We start from the raw sequence: 20,638 nt of genomic DNA, 5'->3' as shown, positions 1-20,638 counted from the left end.
AGTGTCAGTTGGTATCAGAATACACGACTGATATGCTTCCCCCCAGCATGGCAGTATGGATGCATATCTGCTGTGTATTCTGTTGGGATCTGTTAGTATTAGCATGTAACAGTGACTTTTATATCATATATATATAATATTTATATACTGGTATATTTATTTACTTATAATGCTAATACCAACCAATTATAGGACAGCTGAAATGAATACTTATTTTATGATAAAGTTTACCTGCAAGTTCTTTGAATTTCTCATTGTCTTACTCTTATTTTGTCATTTGTCTTTAGATATATGCAAAAAACCTGGTGAATGCCGATCGTTGTGCACTTTTCCAGGTAGACCATAAGAACAAGGAGTTATATTCAGACCTTTTTGATATTGGAGAGGAAAAGGAAGGAAAACCTGTCTTCAAGAAGACCAAAGAGATAAGGTACAGCTAGAAGTAGAATGTCCTGTCCTCTTATGGTAGATGTGCAGGCGTTCTGTTACCCATCTTTCTGTGCCTATTCACAGGTATGCTGACAATACTTGTCATACTGTGATATCATTCCCACCAGGACCCGCCTCCTGAAGGTAGTACTTCTGGGAATGACATTGCAGTCAGTGCCAGAGAAACCGCGCCTAGGAAGCTTTAGCGTCACTCCTGGAAATGCCGTCTTCCGGAGGCGGTCCTTTTGGAAATCATGTTGGAAAAACTTTCTAGTGCTCCCAGGTAGGTAAAGGTACACTCCACCTGGAATCTGCAGGTTTTCCCATGTCCAAGAGAAAAGGTGTGCTTTTCCAATTCGGCCCCTATGTCTTCCCAACCTGTGGCCTGTCTCACAGTCCAGACGGTAGTAGAAATTGATCTGGTATATTTGATGACTTAAATACACTCTGTGACTGACCAGTTGTTTTAATCAATCATATAGCACACTTGTGTTGCATCTTGAAACTAAAGTCTTTGTTTTTTTAAGTGGCAACCATTGTCACTTAAATGAACAGAATGGAGTTGATTTTGTTGGTGGAGGCATGGGGGCTTGCTCATACCACACCTGGAAACCGACAGAAGGAGCACTCTGACAAAACCTTTAAGAATCAACTTAACATTCAGAAGCGGAGAAAATAATTTTAGACATTTGCGTTTCTTTTGCTTTATGTGTCTTGTTTAACTCATCTTCTGTATAACACCATAAAGTTGTCTGGTAATAACAACATTCGGGTGAAACACTGTGTCTTCTTAATTAAGGATTGCTGTTGATTTGGGCAGTCTATCATACAAGGAGACTAATGTCCAGGAAACTCAAAGTGTGCCTCACCATGGGGCCCCACCACTGTCTGCCTCTCAGCGCTTCCTGTATATTCCATATTCCTTAACTCTGATTTATAGGCACTGTATTGGTACTTGGGCTTTAAAACATTTTTGTCTGTTTGTTGTTGGTTTTTTTTGTTGTTGTTGTTAGATCTCAGTATAGCATCTGGATATAGTCACTTAGATAAGTCATTTCTCTTGCTGAAGATTTGAGTGTTTCCTAACACTACTGGTATTGATTTAATTTTGAAAATAACGACTTTAAAGCCTGTGTTTATAAGCATAAGAAAAACAGAGTGTGATTTACTGTAACTCTCAGATGACTGGTTAATGGCAGCCATTTATGTAAGGGCGGCTTCTTAATTATGGCTTCCACTGACCATACATAGCAAACCACAGAGAACATGAACAAAAGTTATAGTTCAGACTGCTCTCAGACCAACGCAAACAAGCATAAATCATCAAATGGATTCTGATACCCTTTGCTTATGGCAATCTAATTCATTATGTTTATGTTGTTCAAAGCACAAGAAAACCAGGAAAAAGACAACCATGAGTTTTATGCAGTGTTTGGTTCACTCTTTGGTGTTTTAAGTAGATTCTCTTTTGTGTGAACTATCTTTTGAGTTTTTCTGATAGTCCTCTAGCTTTATTTCAATAATGGTGATTTCCTATAATGTTGACTATGTAATAATATGGAAATTATTTTTGAACTATGTAAAATGTAGATATTGTGATTTGTGGACATTTTAATTAAGGAAGTTTTGAAATGAGTGCATGTGTGATGATAGTATAGTAATGAGAAAAATACAAGTATGAAAATATTTTTACAAAGGAAAAATACTAATATTAGATATAAAAAATAGACAATCCTTGTATTTTGATTATTTTAAAATTTAACAAATTAGGTAAAAATACTAGAAGTTGTACATTGTGTTATTTCTATATAGTGCTTGAATTGCAAACACCATAAAATTCAGTTCTGTATAATATCTCAAGCTCACACGTAACCTGTGAGTTGGGTTATATGTGTGGTATAAAGCACAGTGGTAGAGACCAGCATTCCAGTTTTCCTTGTGCCACTGACATTTTATGAATGTTGGCAAATTACTGAACCCATATAGGCCTTCGTTCACACCTCATTCAGAATCCACTAAAAAAATTTACGTTGAAGCATCTTGTAAATTATAAGGTACTTTGCAAATAGAAGGGATTATTATTGTTCAGAGCAGGAGGATGCTAGTTGATTGATCTCAATTTGTGAGTTAATATTTTAAGGTTCTCAGGTTATTACTGTGTAATGTTTTTCTGCTTTATTTTTACATATTTTATAGGGTGATTTAGAATATGTAAATGTAAAATTAATACATGCATTTAAGTAAAACAATGCTTTCAATATTATTAACAATGGAATATTTTTGAATTATTCTACAGCATCCATATTTTAATTAGCATGTCCTTCTCTTTTACATATGCAGATTTTCAATTGAGAAAGGAATTGCTGGCCAAGTTGCAAGAACAGGGGAAGTCCTGAACATTCCAGATGCCTATGCAGACCCACGCTTTAACAGGTAAGAAATAGCCGACGTCGACACTCCATTGATTTCTTCTGTGATGTTCCACTCAGCTGAAACCTCTTCCGCGGAGCCTGAGTTCTCCGTGTCCCAATTCAGTTGTTTCTTCCTTAGTTTTCTTCTTTGAACCAACTCTGCTATCAAGTCAATATATTCAGATATTTATAAAATGTTGGATTCTAATCCACTAATGTATAATGATATCTAGATACAGGGGTTTAGAATGTTATAAAAACAACTGATAGGCAGAAGTTTTAATTTATAGAGCTACCGTGGGATTTTTTTTCATTATACGGTCATGGTTTTGTAATGAACATATTCTCCATCAAAGCATATGCTCAAAGGCTGCAACACATTGTAAGAAATTTGCATACTTTTGAGATGAGTAGGTCTAGCTTTGAAGCACGGTTCTGTCATTTATTAGCTCTCAACTGACCTAGCATAAGTTACTTAATCTCTCTGAGCCTCAGTTTCCTCATCTTTAAGATGGGTGTGATAATGCCAATTTTGTTACTGTTGTTTTAAGATCACAGATAATATTCATAAAAGGTCTGGAAAATTTACCTGACCCAAAGTAACTAAATAAGTTGCATCTTTTATTGGATATTATTAAAGATGGATATTAGGATGGCTTATAAAGATTTTTTGTTTTGTTTTGACTTTCTTTGGAGAGTTGCAAACCCAATTATGTAATTTGATTTTAATAAACCTCTAGAAATGGAAAGTCTCAGGATTGGTGCTGTGACTGTTAGAGAGTAATATTTACAGTAGTTTGACAGCAGTGTTTAGTTAATTCCAACTCGTGGTTTACTTTAAGAGACAAGTAACATAAGCAATAGGAAGTTTATTCAGTTATTTGATCAATTGATGTCAAATATACACAACTCATATAAAAACATAGCAATATTCTAGTAATATATACTGTCAATAAATTAAAGGTACACTGAAAATTTATTTTTTTCCAAAAGTCCAAACTCATCATTTAGTGGTTAAAAATTAAATATATTTGCTTATCCTTATGTCAAATCTTTATGTAAAAATGTATGAGTCAGACTATTAAGAAAATGAAAATGCAAGCACCAGATTAGGAGAAAATATTTGTAAAACATGTATCTGACAAAATACTTATATCTAATACATAAAAACTCTTTCAACATAGCAATGAGAAGATAACCCAATTCAATACAAAGGGCAGATGATTTTAACAGACAGTCCACAAAAGGAGATATACAACTGATCACTAAACACATGAAAAATGCTCGAAGTGAGGGGAATATAAATGTAATTGACATGAGACTTCACTGAAGACCAGCTTGAATGGCTGTGACTTTAAAACATTGGCATTAGCAAAGATTGGCCAGGATGTGAAGAAATGAGTACCCTCATACATTGTTGGTGGGAGTATAAAGTGGTACAACCGCTTGGGAAAACAGGTTTGCAGTTTCTTGAAAAGTTAAACATAACACTTACTGTGCAGTCCACTAATCAGCTCCACTTCTAGATACTACTACAAGCAAAATGAAAACATATGGTGCTGCAAGGACTTGTATGCAAATCTTCAAAGCAGCATTATTTATAATTGCCCGAACTGGCTATTAAAAATAATATTGTCCATTAATTGGGAATGAATGAACAAAATACGATATGTCCATTCAATAGAGGTATAACTCACCAATAAAAAAGACTTAACCACTAAGACATGCAACAACATGGATGAATCTCAAAAACCTTTATGCTAAATGAGAGAAGCCAGGCGCTGAAGACTCCCGTGTAACTACCTCCCGTTAGCTATGTCGCTGTTTCTATGCAACTTAGTCCTGTTTTCCAAAGACATTTCCTCACAGTAGGAGTCAGCAAACCTTTTCTATTAAGGATCAGATGGTGAGTATATTTGCATTTATAAGCACTAATGTCCTTGTCACAAGTCCACAGCTCAGCCTTGTGGGGTGATGGCAGAATCAGACAATATGTGAATGAATGGTGTGGCTGTGTTCCAATACAACTTTACTTACAAACAGGAGAGGGCTGATTTGGCCCCTGGGTGCAGTTTGCTGACCACTGCTCTAAGTTTTTAAAGTGGAAACTCTGTAAGTTGGTTTAGCAAGTTACATCTCTCATAAACATGATCAACTTCAAAGGATTATGTTATTTTACCAAATTTAATTGTATTTCTCCTCTGAATCCACGTTTTTTTGTCTGTTAGTAATGCTGGATACTTTAAATGATGAGCTGAAAGCCTCTTAGAGACTATCCTAGAAAACTCACTTGGAGACAAAAGAACCAACGGATTAGAATATTTTTGGAAAGGCTTTAATAAAACTCTGTGGAATGTTACTGTCCCTGAATGTAGAAGCTAAAAGTGCCATTACAGTCATATGTAATAGAAGCATATGTAAATTGCAAAGATTGAGGGGAGATTTATGATCGACTGTGTCCTGTATTTCTTCTGCCTTTTTCTTTTGTTGTTGTTGTTGTTATTTTCGGTTCTGTCACCCCACAGAGAAGTAGACTTGTACACAGGCTACACCACGCGGAACATCCTGTGCATGCCCATCGTCAGCCGAGGCAGCGTGATAGGTGTGGTGCAGATGGTCAACAAAATCAGTGGCAGTGCCTTCTCTAAAACAGATGAAAACAACTTCAAAATGTTTGCCGTCTTTTGTGCTTTAGCCTTACACTGTGCTAATGTAAGTACCATTTATTAAATACCATTTTTTACTACTCAATATTAATTTGGAACCTTTTTCATAAAGCAGCTTAAGGGTTTTTTTTTTTTTTTTCATTTATATTTCCTTTACAAACCAGGAAAAGTAAGTGATTCTTTATTGTCCATGTTTTAGAAAATGTCATAAAATGCCCTGGAAGGAAAAATAACAGTCTCCTAGTAGTTAGTGTTTATTTCAAGGCGGGAATTTGTTAAGAAGAAAAATGAAGTTACTCTAAATGTAAAATGTGCAGGCATCAGTCTTATATTTAATGGTATCTACTGAAATGAAGAAAGAAAATGCTACCTAAACCTTGACTGTTTGTCAAATGCATTCATTTGAGATCCTTACACAAAAGTATAGTCGTAGCTCATGTTTTGACACCTACCAGGAAAGTTCTGTTTGTGACAAAAAATGAGGCACCAGGTTGTCCATGTCAGATGCATTCTAGGTGTTAACTCAGTCCTCATGAAAGTTGTACCGTGTTCACTGAAGGGTAAAATGAAGTTCAATGTGGATTCTCAAGTCTCACTTTAAAAATAGTGGAATTTATTGTCTGTCTTTTACATTGTTATATTTTAGATGAATGGAACATTGAGTATTCTGTAAACTCTAGTAATCCTTTAGTGATATTACTAGAATTCTGAGGTTAGGGAAAATTTTGGTATGGTGATCTTTTCATAGAGTTAAATCAACATACATTCAGTTGCCCCCTTAATCAATTAGAGAAACTGCTTTTTTGGAAATAGGACTGGATTTCATAGGAGTAACCGTGTAACTCATAGGAACAGTGGAGAATACCTAGGAGTATTAACCTTCTGCACTTGAAAGGTCCCGTCTGCAGGTTTCTCCACGGGAACTTCCCCCCACTTTCTCACTGACTTCTTTAGAAGAGAGTACCTAGGAGAATACCTAGGGACAAACACTGGGAAAACTTACCTTCTGGTGACTGAGGGTAACCGTTTTTAATTCAGTTTGTGCTATTTTGTGAGAGTACCCGTCCTCTTTCCTCACGCATTCCTGGTGCCCTTTTGGGGGACAGTTACTGTTACATAGCTCCTCAGAAATAAACTAGGAATGCTGTCAAACACTTTTGCTTCAAACATTTTTAGTATCTGTGTGTCTCTCATAAATAATGTTGACAGCTTATGCTTGTCTCATTTAGTTTAAAAGTCACAAAGATTGTAATTTCTAGTTTATTCGGAATATTGCCTTTTTTTCATTTTTGAATGTAGCCAATGGAATTTAAGTACCATAGAAGCTTGATACATACTATAATATATTAAAAAACACAATAGCAAGATCTTAGGATGAGAAAATTTGGCATTATGTTTACTCTCTGAATATGTATTTGTTATCCAACAAAAGTTGAATATATTTTATGCTTTATTTTATTAATTATCCTAAGATAATTTCTATTTATAAGATAATACATGGGTATGTCTAAAACATGGATAATAAGTGTTAAAATTCATTTTGGATTGTGGTGGTATTATGTATTATTACATACGTGATCAGATCAACTATTATAACATCTTGATAAATGTCAAGAAATAAAAAACAAAAATATTGAAAACTTTTTTCTTAGATACCTATATCTTAAAACAACAATAGTTAATATAACTGTTCATGAATTTTCCTTATTGTTAAATGAAACTAGATTTAGCATAATTTTTTATACTTTTCATTTTGAAATAATTTCAGACAAAAGCAAAAGTTGCAAAAATAAAGTTCCCTGTATACCTTTATCCATATTCCCCAAACGTTAATATATTTGCCATTTTTGCTTTGATATACTTTCTTTGCCTCTCTCTCTCTCTGTTACATAGATACTTTCTCCAGTCTACATGAGAGTATGTTTCAGATGTAATGTCTCATAACTCCTAAATGATTCAGTTTGTATTTTCTCTAAAAACAAGGACTTTATCTTATTTTTTCACTGCGTAATTTAAAAATCAAGAAAATAACATTGGTACTGTATTAGCTTGCTAGGGCCACTGTAACAAACATCACAGACTGGGTGGCTTAAACAACAGGAGATTATTTTCTCACAGTTTTGGAGGCTGGAAGTCCAAGATCAAGATGTATTTCTCCTGAAGCCTCTTTCCTTGGTTTGCAGATGGCTGCCTTCTGCCTGTGTCCTCACATGGTTTCTGCTGTCTCTGTATACATGCCTGTGTCCTAGACTTCTTATGAAGACACTCGTCAGATTAGGACCCACACTTTAAATCTCCTCTTACCATACTTACCTCTTTAAAGGCCCTATCTCTAAATACAGCCGCATTCTAAGGTACTGGGAGTTAGGCTTTAATACATGAATTTTAAGGGGGCCACAGTCTAACCCATCACAAGTACTGCACTGTTATCTCATCTGCAGACCTCTTTAGTCTCCTTTCATCTGGAACCATTCCTTAGTGTTGTCTCTCATGACCTGGGTATTTTTAAAGCGTATACATCTGTTGTTTTTTAGGATATTTCTTAATTTGGATTTGTCTGGTGTTTCCTCATGATTATATGAAGGTCTTATTTGTGACAATGAGTTCACGTGCGGGTGTGTCCTCAGTGCATCCTGTTAGCAGGCATGTGCTTCATCACTGAGCATGTTAACCTTCTGCACTTTGAAGGTCATGTCTGCAGGTTTCTCCATGGGAACTTCCCCCCACTTTCTCACTGACTTCTTTAGAAGAGAGTTTATGTGTAAATCTCTATGTCCATTAATTCTCTCTCTCTCTTTCTCTCTCTGCGATACCTAACCTCCGGTCTAATACCACAGAATGCCCTCTAGCCATCTTATTTTCATCTTCGGAACTTTTTTTGTTACAGTGAGAAATGTGGCTATCACTATTCAGCATCAATCTTATTCCAACTTGTCCCTCTTATTTTTTAAGGAAGCTGTAAGAATTGCTTCCATTAATAAAGTTTTATTATCACAACTTCCCTTAATTCTACCTGAGCTAAGATGCCAAAAAGTACTGATAATTCTGACACCAAAAATTATTTTAATGAGCTATCAGTTGAGAATTTACTGAAGTTCAATTTTAATATTTTAGGAAAGTTTCAGAAAACCTTATTAGCCCTCATTAAAACCAGTATTTTATATTGCTCCTTTGTATTACAGCAATTTGATAACAGGGCTGTTTCAAAATGGGATGTGGGAAAAAGTCATTTTTAGTAAGAATATGTATGAAAGTTAAGAATATGGAAATTGATTATCTTAAAATTTATTCATTTGTCCATGTATCCCTTGAAATATTGTTGTGTACTTTCAAGAATACGTAAATTAAGAACTAGACTAGCAGGTGCAAATGCTTTTCTAAGTCACTAATTGTGGTATCATAATACCTGGATTTAATCATGTTTAAACCACACAGAAAACAAAAAAAAAAACCTCTGAAAAGTTGTGAATAAGTTACTAGGCATTCCATTTTTACATTGATTATTTATTTAAATCATTTAGGGTAAAATTTTTGTAAAATAACTAGTATTAGTTACTACTGGAAATGATTATAATTTTTCTAAACACTTCAGACCCCATCACAACAATGCTTTTCTCCAACAGTGACAAGTACTATGTGCAGCAGCAGTTCTGTCAGGTAGTCACCCTCACTGGACCAAAGCTGGTTACCTTTTCTTTCTGAGATGGAGTTTCACTGTTTGTCACCCAGGCTATAGTGCAATTGCGTCATCTTGGCTCACTGCAACTCCGCCTCCCGGGTTTAAGCAATTCTCCTGCCTCAGGCTCCCGAGTAGCTGGGATTACAGGCATGCGTTACCATGCCCGGCTAATTTTTGTATTTTTAGTAGAGATGGGGTTTCACCACATTGGCCAGGCTATTCTTGAACTCCTGACCTCAGGTGATCCGCCTGCCCAGGCCTCCCAAAGTGCTGGGATTACAGGCGTGAGCCACCTCACCCAGCCAAAGCTGATTACCTTTAAGGTATACATTGAAAATATATGCAGTGCAGCTGTAAGCTCTCTGTGGAATTTATTACCTTTTTTTTTTTTTTTTTTTTTGAGACGGAGTCTCCCCATCGCCCAAACTGGAGTGCAGTGGCGCCATCTCGGCTTGCTGCAAGCTGCGCCTCGCGGGTTCACACCATTCTCCTGCCTCAACCTCCCGAGTAGCTGGGACTACAGGCGCCCGCCACTACACCTGGCTAATTTTTTGTATTTTTAGTAGAGATGGGGTTTTGCCGTGTTAGCCAGGATGGTCTCGATCTCCTGACGTCGTGATCCGCCTGCCTCGGCCTCCCAAAGTGCTGGGATTACAGCATGAGCCACCACACCTGGCCTCAGTTTTCAACTGCAGTGTATTTTTGTCCTTACTAAAGCTTATAAAAATTATATTATTTTTGAAGTGCTTTCAACTCAAAAAGAAGAGATTTGAGTCCACAGCTTCATAATGATTCCTTCTTCCCTCTTCTCCCTGGCCTTCCAGTCTGATGAAGACTGGTGGCTGGGTTTATTTCAAAACTTTGTTCCAATTCAGAAAGACCAGTTCTCATGTCTTCTTTAAAATGGTATTTTTTGCCTTGTTGAAGAAAGCATCCATCTAAATAAAAAAACAAAAGAAAATAGCTCCAAATTTATGCTAGTTTCAATAAGACAGCATCTAGTTTCTTTATAGTGGGATCCCTAGAACCTTACCCACTTGAAAAGGTTGATGCCACGAACTACTGCTAATGACCAAGACCCGAATTCTGGTCACCACTCTGGCACTGAGATGCTTGAGGTTGTTCTTTAGCAATTTCGCTTTGCTGTTTTGAGCATTTTTTTCCCAAGCATCATATGAAAATTAGGAAAAGCACCTTGTATTATGCATTGTCCCAAACAATCACATCTGTGGGTTCCCTGCCTTTTCCTGAATGTTCTACTTTCTAGAGAACATGCATTAGTAATGATCAAGATCATAAATATCAAAAATCTTTGTGCAGAATGAAGTGCTTTTTCATTGTTGACTGTTACTGTCATTTTAATTGTGTTGATCTTGGGGAATTCAAATATTTCTGCTCTTGAACAAATTATGATGTCCCTAATAGAAGCATGTTTTGTACCTGAAAATTCTTGTTTCTAATACTGAACATGATAATGTAATGACATATTTTATTGTGGTCTTGTTTGATTAAGAGCCTATCTAAGAAGCAGGGCACATAGGCCATATTAACGCTTATTATGTCTTTATTTTTCTTTATTTCATCTTTAAAAATATTTGAATACATTCCTTTTATTGAATTAAAGGGGAATGTCTCTGATTGGCAACATCTCTCTTTCATTTATTGAGCTAACGTACTTGAAAGTACTATCAACAGAAAACATCTTTTGAATCCAAGTCAATTAATTTACTCATTTATACTGTGATTTTAAAGAAACCATTTAATATGCCTCAGAAAACCTAACAGGACAGTAATATCAGTTACATCTTTTGCCTAGAAAAATAAATCTTTTAAAACAGATTAGCTCTGTTTTGGATGGAAAGACATTTAACATGAAAGGGGCATGAACAAAATTTGCTATTAAAATGAAATTAGTTGGTTAGGGACAAAATGAATAAGTGGTTGAACCTTTATTCATTCCGGAATTCAACCACCAAGTATTGCATATCTTTTTTATACCAGATGGTGGATATAAAGATGACTATGATAAGAACAACTCTTATTTGATATAAGGCTTTATTGTGTGACAGGCATTGTTCTAGACACTTTACATACGAAATCTCTTTTTGTATGTTCTCCCAACAATCCCATGAGTGTGGTTATTATTATCTCCACGTTTTGTAAGAAAAAAAATGGATGTATAGAATTTAAATAATTTCCCCAGGGGCATGTAGCAAGTACGTGATAGAGCCAGGGTTTGAATGCATGCAGACTGGTCCCCGTGCTCACTAAGTGTACTGCCTTCTCTCTGACATTGTTCTTCCCTCAGGTCCTAAGGTTGCCTACAGGGAGGACAATTATTACGAAGTGTTTTTACATTTTATATATAAAATATGGATTAGGGTGCATTAGGGTTCTCCAGAGAAACAGAACCAACAGGATACATATATAGGTGAATAGATACATGAGCGAGGGCTTAGGAGGGAAATTGGTTCATATGATTATGGAAGCTAAAAAGTCCCCCAATAGGCTATCTGCAAGCTGGAGAACCAGGAAAGCCAGTAACATAGCTCAGTCCAAGTCTGAAAGCCTCACAACCAGGGAAGCCGATGGTGTAACCCTGAGTCAGAGGCCAAAGGCTTGAGAGGCTGGGGTGCAGCTGGTGCAAGTTAAACTGCAAAGGCCAGAGATCCTGGAGATCTGATGTTCAAGGACAGGGTAGGTGTCCCAGCTTTAGAACAGAGAGACACTTTGCCTTCCCTTTGCCTTTCTGTTCTGTCTGAGTCCTCAGCCAGTTGTATGGTGCCCTACTGCATTGGATAAGGGCAGATCTTCCCTACTTGGTGCGCTGATTCCAGTGCCAGTCTCCCAGAAATACCCTCACTGAAACACCCAGACATCATGCTCTACCTGCTATCCGAGCATCCTCTAACCCAGTCAAGTTGACACTTAGAATTAACCATCACAGACGGTAAGGTTAATTTTGTCAGAAATGAGGGGGAAAAGTTCAGAAAAAAAAAAAAAAAAAACAGAACTTCATAGATAAAGTAATATAGATGGTAGAGCAAAGATAGGATTAATCAAAGAGTTTAGAATCGATTAACACCAACTTTAACACTTAGGACAAACTTCCAAGGAGAATTATGTAAATTAAATGTGTAATTATAGATGATGAACTATTGCCTTAAGAGTAGTGTATATTCCCAAGAAAAGTTTTCTAAGAAATATCAAAAATACATCTTATACCAATGCATTGAGTCACAAAGTTATCTCCTAAAATTCAACTATCTCCTGTTAGTGGTGACATGATCACACACAGAAACACACACACACACACACACACACACACACACACATATCCTTTTCCCTCATCTTGAATTTGAATACTCTTAGATACTAATGAATAACAATTCTTAAACTGAATTTTTGGGGTTACATGAAAATAAAAGTTTAATACTTCTCCAAGTCTACAAGTTTATAGATAACTAATTTCAGCTGAGTTCAGTCTTCTTTTTTTCTTCTTTTGGTTATAAGGTTATAAAATTTATAACTGACATGGACATTTATTCATTCCACACATAAGCATTAATCACTCCTAGATGCTAGGTACAGATTAAGAATTAATGGACCCTACATCCTAGGTGGTTTCATGTCCCATGTTTATATATTTGAAATATTCTTTGGCACTGAATACAGGACAATTTTCCAGTTTTATTTGACCTTAAAGGTATCATTTCCAAAAACACCAGCTCTGCAGTAGATGCAGCTCTCTTTCAGCTATGACACTAGGCCCTCCACCCTTCCAAATCATTCTTTCCCTACTTTTTGAGTTCTCAAGGTGTGTGTAGTGGGATTCAAAACTTAAAATCAAGCAGACATGCATTTTACAACCTGATCTATTACTTTCCAACATTCTGACCTTGGGGAAGTCAGCTTATGTTCTTGAGCCTTAGTTCCCTCAACAGGTAAACGGAAACAATACTGATTCCCCAGGATTATTGTTAGGGCAAAATGAGATATGTGAATAAATTCTTAGAACAGTGCGTAGTCCATATGAATAAACTCTTAGAACAGTGCATCGTCCATAGCAGACATTCAGGGTTGCATCCTTTGTTTTCACATTAGTCATTATATTTTATGAATTATCATTGCAGCCAATTTTACAAAATTTCAGTTCATTGTTAAATATATAGCTGGTTTGTTGTTTCCACAGGCTAAGTTGATTTTCATTAAAATTTGATTTGCTTCATTTATTTACTGGAAAATAGCAAGGAAGAGCCTGTAGAGGTACCTTTTATGTCTGCCCTAAGAAGGAACTTCTAAGCTTACAGAGGAAGAGAGAAGTCAGTATTCCTACCTTAGGACACCAGTTGTTTTCCGTACACTGAGGTGCATTTGGGGCACACAGCTGGAGAGTCATTTTTCCAGTGCCCCTACTTTCTCCTAAATTCAGCTGTCTCTTATTTCACAGGAACATAATACACACAAATATTTTTTTAACATTTGTTCCCAGTGCTTTCAAATCCACTGAAACACGTTAAAGAAAACTATTGTCACCTTTGCAGTCCTCAGCATGAAAGAACTCTCTATGGTGCCATAGACAGTAGGTGCTTGGGCCTGTCTTTAAGAAAGTGTTTTAAATACTTCCACCCACGATTAGGTCAAAGATATAACTCTACCAAGAAAGAAACAGAAATAAATCTTTGTAGTTTTTGTTTTGTTTTGTTTTTGCATTTTGGTACTGTGGTTTCCATAAACTAGAATAGTTGTGCAAGCATGGTAAGTCACATACCAAATGCTGTATTTTTGCAGCAGTGTATTTTAAATCTCTCAATAAGTGTTTTTCATTAGCTCAATCCGTAGAGGGTACTAATATCTATTGATCTTTCCATTCTTAGATTTTTTTTCGTGCCATCGTTTACTTGTTTACCTACCCAAATTTCTCTCAGATTAGCTCCCTTGTGAGAGACCCTCATGCTCAGATATATGTAATGTTTTCCATATGTCCCAGGCTTTCAGTGATCTGGGTCCACGTTTTTGTTTCTGTTAAGTTTTTGGCTTGAAATTCCTGCAATATGTTAGGATAAATTTGGAAACTACAACTACATATGTTCAGGCTTGATTTCCATATTCTTAATGGATGGAGACTATTTATTTTCTACCCATAGCCCCAAGTAGAGACAAGGCTTCTTTTTTGCTTATGGAATTCTCAGTTCAGCTCCTCTTCTCATGCAGCCACAGGGAAGTCTTATCCTGCATGGACCTTCCCCTCACATCCGGGAGCCTCAAGCCACACCCTGTGATGGGTCTGTTATTTCTTTAGTCTGCTGCAGCACTGCTCTATGCTATGAAATAAACAGCACAGCATTTCCTTTTTATTGATTTATAATAGTTGTACATATTTGGGGAGTATGTAGAATAGTTTGGTACCTGTGACTGTGTTAATCATATCAGTGTGACAGAGGTATCTGTCACCTCAGATATTTATATTTTCTTTGTTTTGAGACCATTATGAATCTTCTAGCTATTTTGAAATACACAATAAATTATTGTTAAGTGTAATTTTCCTAGTGTACTATCAAACAATAGAACATATTCCTTTTATCCAACTGTATTTTTGTACCCCTTAACCAACATTATACACAATGGAACATTATTCAGCCATAAAAAGGAATGAAATCATGTAACTTGCAGCAGCATGGATGAAACTGAAGGTCATTAGGTTAAATAAAATTATCCAGGCACAAAAAGGCAAATATCATATGTCTGACTCACTTATGGGAGCTAAAAAAGTGGATCTCATGGCAGTGTAGAGTAGAAGGGTGGTAACAGGTACCTTATTCAGTGTTCCCCATATGTATGTGGAGTATGTATTTGATTTTAGGACTTGCTTAGAGAATCAATTTAATTTGACTAATGATATTATTTAATGCTATTGACAAACATATATAAAATATGTAGTTTAATAAGTATTTTGTCAATTCGATTTTAAATGTAAATTAAATAGGGGAAAAGAGTGCACAATTTATAATAGTAGGACAATTATTATATCTCAAGCGTTCGCAAAGTTAAACTACTTGTATCTTAAAGAATACCAGGTGGTGTGCAGTAAATGTTTAACAGCAACGTCTCTAAAAACAGAATGGTCCTGATTTGTGTGTTTCCCTGTTTCTCTGGTGTACATTCCCTCAATATGGACAATTTCAAGCTACCCATGCGCCATAGTGAATGCAGAGTTGGGAAGAAATGTGCATAATTGGCTCTTGCAAGCCAGTTCAGTGCACCACTGCCACAACAGAAAAGTAGACTCTCTTCTTGATTATCACCAAAATCAAACAAAAGAGCCAAATGGTGTGGCAACACAGTGCTGATGCCCATCTAAGATAAGGTTGCTGATAGCACTGAGAGCTTCACAGTCACTGGCCGGTGCTTGTTCTTAGCCTTTCCCAGTGTTATTCCATTGAACTTTACATTCTTGGCTAAGTACTACAGTGTCCTTAGTCTATAGATGAGATCCTTGGGAACAGAGAATTAAATGATTAGCCTAAATGTATACAATTAGTAAATGATGGACAAGAGATTTGTTCCAAGTAGATGATTCCAGAGTTTAAATTTCTAAGAGTTGCCTGACCCTGAAGTGACTCTAGGTTTACTATGAACATTAATTACAAATATTAGGGTGTCTCATAGACACAGTCATTTCTAAGTGTAATGAGGGTTATTGTGTAAATAGGCCCCAAGAACAACATTCTGAATAATCACTAATTAAATATTTTTGTATGCCAGTTGAGTAGGAATGCCATTTTATAAAATGCAAATGAATGTATTTTTAATGTATGGTAGATATGCTCTTACAGTCCTGTTTCCAGGTTGTCTTTATTGTTTTGTTTTTTTAGCACATACATCTTTTCAATATCCTCGTGCCGAAGACTGATAGGCCATCAAAATATATTTCAGTTTTAGACAAACAGCAGTTTTTTCTGCTAGAATTCTCTTCTACTTGGGCAGTGACTCCAAGATTATTTACGCAGTGTTATAGGCAAATAATTTATGCAAAATGCACTTAGAAAGACAACATAGTTTTCTACCTTCAGTAATTTGCATGAATATGATAAAATCATCTACTAATAATCCTAGATTATATTATTTTCTACTATTCATATTAAACGTCATTTAGAAAATGGGAAGTAAATATAAAATTTTCTAAAACTAATTATTTTGTGCTGTGATTTTAATTTTGTCTTGTAATTAGTGTTATTTACCTACACTGATTACAAATATAAAAATAAATGACTAAAAATTTTAATTTAAATTTTTACGTATTTTCAATATATTGATATCAAAAATTATAAAAATAATAGAAATAAAATTTATTCTAATTTTAGGTCATAAACATATAAAATGACAATAAAAGGAATCTTACAGAAGTTTTGTGAGACCTACATGAAATAATGCATACAAAACACTTAGCATACTGCCTGGCATAAGCGCTCAATAGCATGAATGACTAGAGTAGCAGTTAGTTTACCGCCTAGTATAGTTACTCTTAACTAACATCTTTACCATAGAATTGCACTGAATTACAGGTAATACCAATTTACAGTAAGTACTGAGTAAATCCTGTGGATGGTTCACTTCCCTAGCAGAATCTATGCTATCATCTCTAAAGTGGAAAGCAAGTGACATTCCATTAACATATATGAGGAAAATGTGAGAACTTAGGTCTTGATATGTTTTTGGGTAAATGATATTAAAGAATTTTTTTGTTGATTGTTAATACATGGATGGGGCTTTCAGAAAGTTCATGCACTAGAAGGTCATGTCTTGTCCAGGAAACAGTCTCCTCTCACAGAGTGGGCCTTGTGCAGCTAGGAAAAGGTGACAGCAGTGTCCAGCCTATGCTTCTAAACCTTTCTCAACTTTACTAAGGAGGATTATTTAATCAATTGGAAAAAAAATCACAGTTATGAAGATGATTTCAAAATGTTCATGCGTTTTCATTTGTGCTACCCACAGATTTGCCGTTTGCAGCAAAATACTTGGTACAGTTGTTCATTTAATAAATTAGGTATACATGCTTCTTTCATAAAAAGGCAAAGATTCCAAATTTGCTAACTTCTTCTAATGACAAATGAAAGTATTTAGAAGATATATTCAGAGAAATAACATTTAATCTGAACCCTCAAGTTTCCAGTGACATTAACACTGAATGAAAAAATAATTGCTTTCCAAAGAAATTCATGCTATGAAGAGAACACTTTGAAAACAGATCTTTGCCAGCATTTTCATTGTCATGTGACTTTTTTGCTGAAATTTATATGTCATGTATACAAATTGTGACATCTATACCCTCAAAAAGACAGAGCAGAAACTTTTAAAATAGTTTCACTGAGGTTTATTGATACACAATAATGTACAACTGTTTAAAGTATGCAACTTAGTATACACACATACCCATTAAACCGTCAACATAATCAAGATAATAAATATAGCCTTAGTAATCCCTTCCTTTTGACCCTTCTCATCTTCAGGTGACCATTGATTTGCTTTCTGTCACTATAAATTACTTTGCATTTTCTAGAATTATTTTGTATAAAGGGAATTATATAATCTGTATTATTTGGCTTTTTTCACTTAACATAATTTTGTGATTCATTAGTGGTGTTGTGTATGTAAACAGTTAATTCCTCTTTATTACTTAGTTTATTGTATGGACATACCATAACTAATTTATTTACTTGTTGATAGATATTTGAGTGATTTCCAGTTTTTGGCTATTACACTAAAGCTACAGCAAACAGGTGGTGCACAAGCCTTTAAGTGGCCATAGACTTTCATCTCACTTGGGTAAAGATTTATGTGTGCAGTGGTGGGTAACATGGGAGGGGTCTGTAACTGTTTAAGAGACCATCAAACTGTTTACCAAAGTGATTGTACTCTTTTACATTCCGTAAATCACGGTATGTGTTCTAGTTCTTCTACATTTGTCATCTGTACACCATCTTTGGTGAAGTGTCTTCTCAAATCTTTTGTCCATCTTTTGTTTGTGGTGGTTTGTTTTCTTATTGATTTTTAGTAGCTCTTTATATATTCTGGATACAAGTCATTTTCATTTATCAGATAGATTATTTGTAAATATTTGCTCCCAGTCTTTGGCTTGTCTTTTCATTCTCTTAATGGTTTCTTTCTCAGAGCAAAAGTTTTAAACTCTGAAGAAGTCCAGTTGATCAGTTTATCCTTTTATTATGATGTTTAACATTGTATTGAAGAAATACTTGCCTAACCTAAGGTCATTAAGACATTTTTCCTCCGTTTTTTTTTTTCTAGAAGTTTTATAGTTTTAGGTTCTATAGTTAAGTCTATATTCATTTTGAGTAAATATTTGTATATGGTACAAGGTAAGGGTCAAAGTTTTTATTTATTTATTTATGTATTGCTCTTGGATATATGGTTGTTGCAACACCACTTGCTGAATCCATTATCCTTTCTTTACGGCCTCGCCTTTGCAGACTTGCTGAAAATCAGCTGTGTGTGTGGTCCTTTTTCTGTATTTAGTTCCACTGATCTGTTTGTGCCCCTTGATGCCACTACCACACTGCTTTAGTTACTATAACTTTATAATAAGTATTGGATTTAGGCAGTATAATTTCTTCAACTTCATTCTTTGTTTTCAGAGTTATTTTGGCTATTCTAGGTCCTTTGAATTGACATATTAATTATAGAATCACCTTTTAATTTCCTATAGAAAAGCCTACTGGGATTTTGATTGGGTTGATATATGAGTAGTTCAGTTCAAAGGGTGGTGTGAAATCTCTAACTATAATTGTGGATTTTTCTATTTGTCTGGTTTTTTTGCAGTTCTGTCATTGTTTGCTTCATGTATACCAAAACTATCTTATTAGGTAGTGTAATACTTAGGGTTGTTATATCCTTGTGATGACCTGACCCTTTTGTTATCTGAAATGATTTTCTTTATTCCTAGTAATAATCTTTGTTCTGAAATCAACCTTGCCTGTTATTATTAATAAAGTCGTAACTTTCTTTTGACTGGTATTAAATAGTATATCTTTTCCATCATTTTAATTTTACTCTATGTCTTTATAGTTCAGGTAGAATTCTTGTAAGCAGTATATAGTTGGCCGATACTTTTTTATTCAATCTGACAGTCTTTGACTTCTAATCATGATGTTGAGACCATTCACATTTTATGTTTAGGTGTAAATCCGCCATCTTGCCATTTGTTTTCTATGTGTTTAATCTGTTCTTTATTCCCCCTTTCCTTCTCTCTACCTTTAAAATTGAATTTTAATGATTTTGTTTTATGAAGCAGGTTTTAACTGATACAAATCTTCTCCACAAAGAGTTTTCATTGATTTTGAACCCATTTTGATAATATATGAAAACGTGGCTGATTAGTTTGCAGGGTCAACTGATTGACATAAAAATGGAAATGCATTTGAATTTCAACCAAACATATTAGTAGTTAGGAAACAAAAAATATAAGTGTCATGTTTAAGAATAGCCAATACAACCTTTTTTTTTTTTTTGAGAGAGAGAGAGTGTCTTGCTCTGTCGCCCAGGCTGAAGTGTAGTAGTGCAATCTCAGCTCACTGAAACCTCCACCTCTTGCCTCCCTGGTTCAAATGATTCTCATGCCTTAGCCTCCCCAGTAGCTAGGATTACAGGTGTGTGCCGCCGTGCCTGTCTAATTTTTTTGTGTTTTTAGTAGAGACAGGGTTTCGCCATGTTGGCCAGGCTAGTCTTGCTGCCTGCCTCTGCCTCCCAAAGTGCTGGGATTATAGGCATTAGCCACAGCCAATACAACCTTTATTCCATTTGGATCGACATACTTCTTAAGGAATACTTTTCTCAAATAGTATAACTGAAAATCTAAATACTGAAATACATTAAAGTGAACCATCCCTTAAATCATCTCCAAAAGTATTAAAGAAAGCATTTGATGATTAATGACATTTAAATATAGTACTTTCATTTAAAAATATGTAATTTTTAGTAAGAACAAAGACTTATTTAGTAAGTAAAATATTTAAAAATATACCCACTTAATTTTAATGTTTTTGATTTCTATGTATATAGATAATACATGAACACAGTTTGTGTGCACACAATTACTGTGTATTCATTCATTGGGTTTGTATTGCCACAATTTGTTTACTGATAAGGTTTTCACAATCAAACATTTTAGTAACGTGTGGACCAAGAGGACTTTGAGATCACCAAGAAGGAAGCTAAATATTTTTAAATTATGAAATAAAGTATCTTTACTCTTGACCCATTTAGCTTCATTCTTTTTTTTTTTTTTTTTTTTTTTTTTGAGATGGAGTTTCACTGTTGTCGCCCAGGCTAGAGTGCAATGGCGCCATCTTCGCTCACTGCAATCGCCACCTCCCAGGTTCAAGCGATTCTCCTGTCTCAGCCTCCCAAGTAGCTGAGATACAGGCGTGCAGCCAGCT

General features: G+C 35.3%; 1 protein-coding gene across 6 annotated transcripts in view; it reads left to right on the top strand.

Annotated features, from left to right (window-relative positions):
* Positions 1-20,638, top strand: part of PDE10A (phosphodiesterase 10A) — a 667,471-nt gene that overhangs the window by 584,523 nt on the left and 62,310 nt on the right. For all 6 annotated transcript variants that reach the window (XM_055269337.2, XM_055269326.2, XM_055269348.2 and 3 more), the window contains 3 exons: positions 288-430; positions 2,770-2,862; positions 5,366-5,552. In XM_055269337.2, the coding sequence (XP_055125312.1) occupies positions 288-430; positions 2,770-2,862; positions 5,366-5,552 (423 nt within the window). The remainder of the gene's footprint in view (positions 1-287; positions 431-2,769; positions 2,863-5,365; positions 5,553-20,638) is intronic.

Source organism: Symphalangus syndactylus, chromosome 2 (assembly GCF_028878055.3).
Source record: "Symphalangus syndactylus isolate Jambi chromosome 2, NHGRI_mSymSyn1-v2.1_pri, whole genome shotgun sequence".
Lineage (NCBI taxonomy): Eukaryota > Metazoa > Chordata > Mammalia > Primates > Hylobatidae > Symphalangus > Symphalangus syndactylus.
This window is presented reverse-complemented; position numbering and strand designations above follow the sequence as displayed.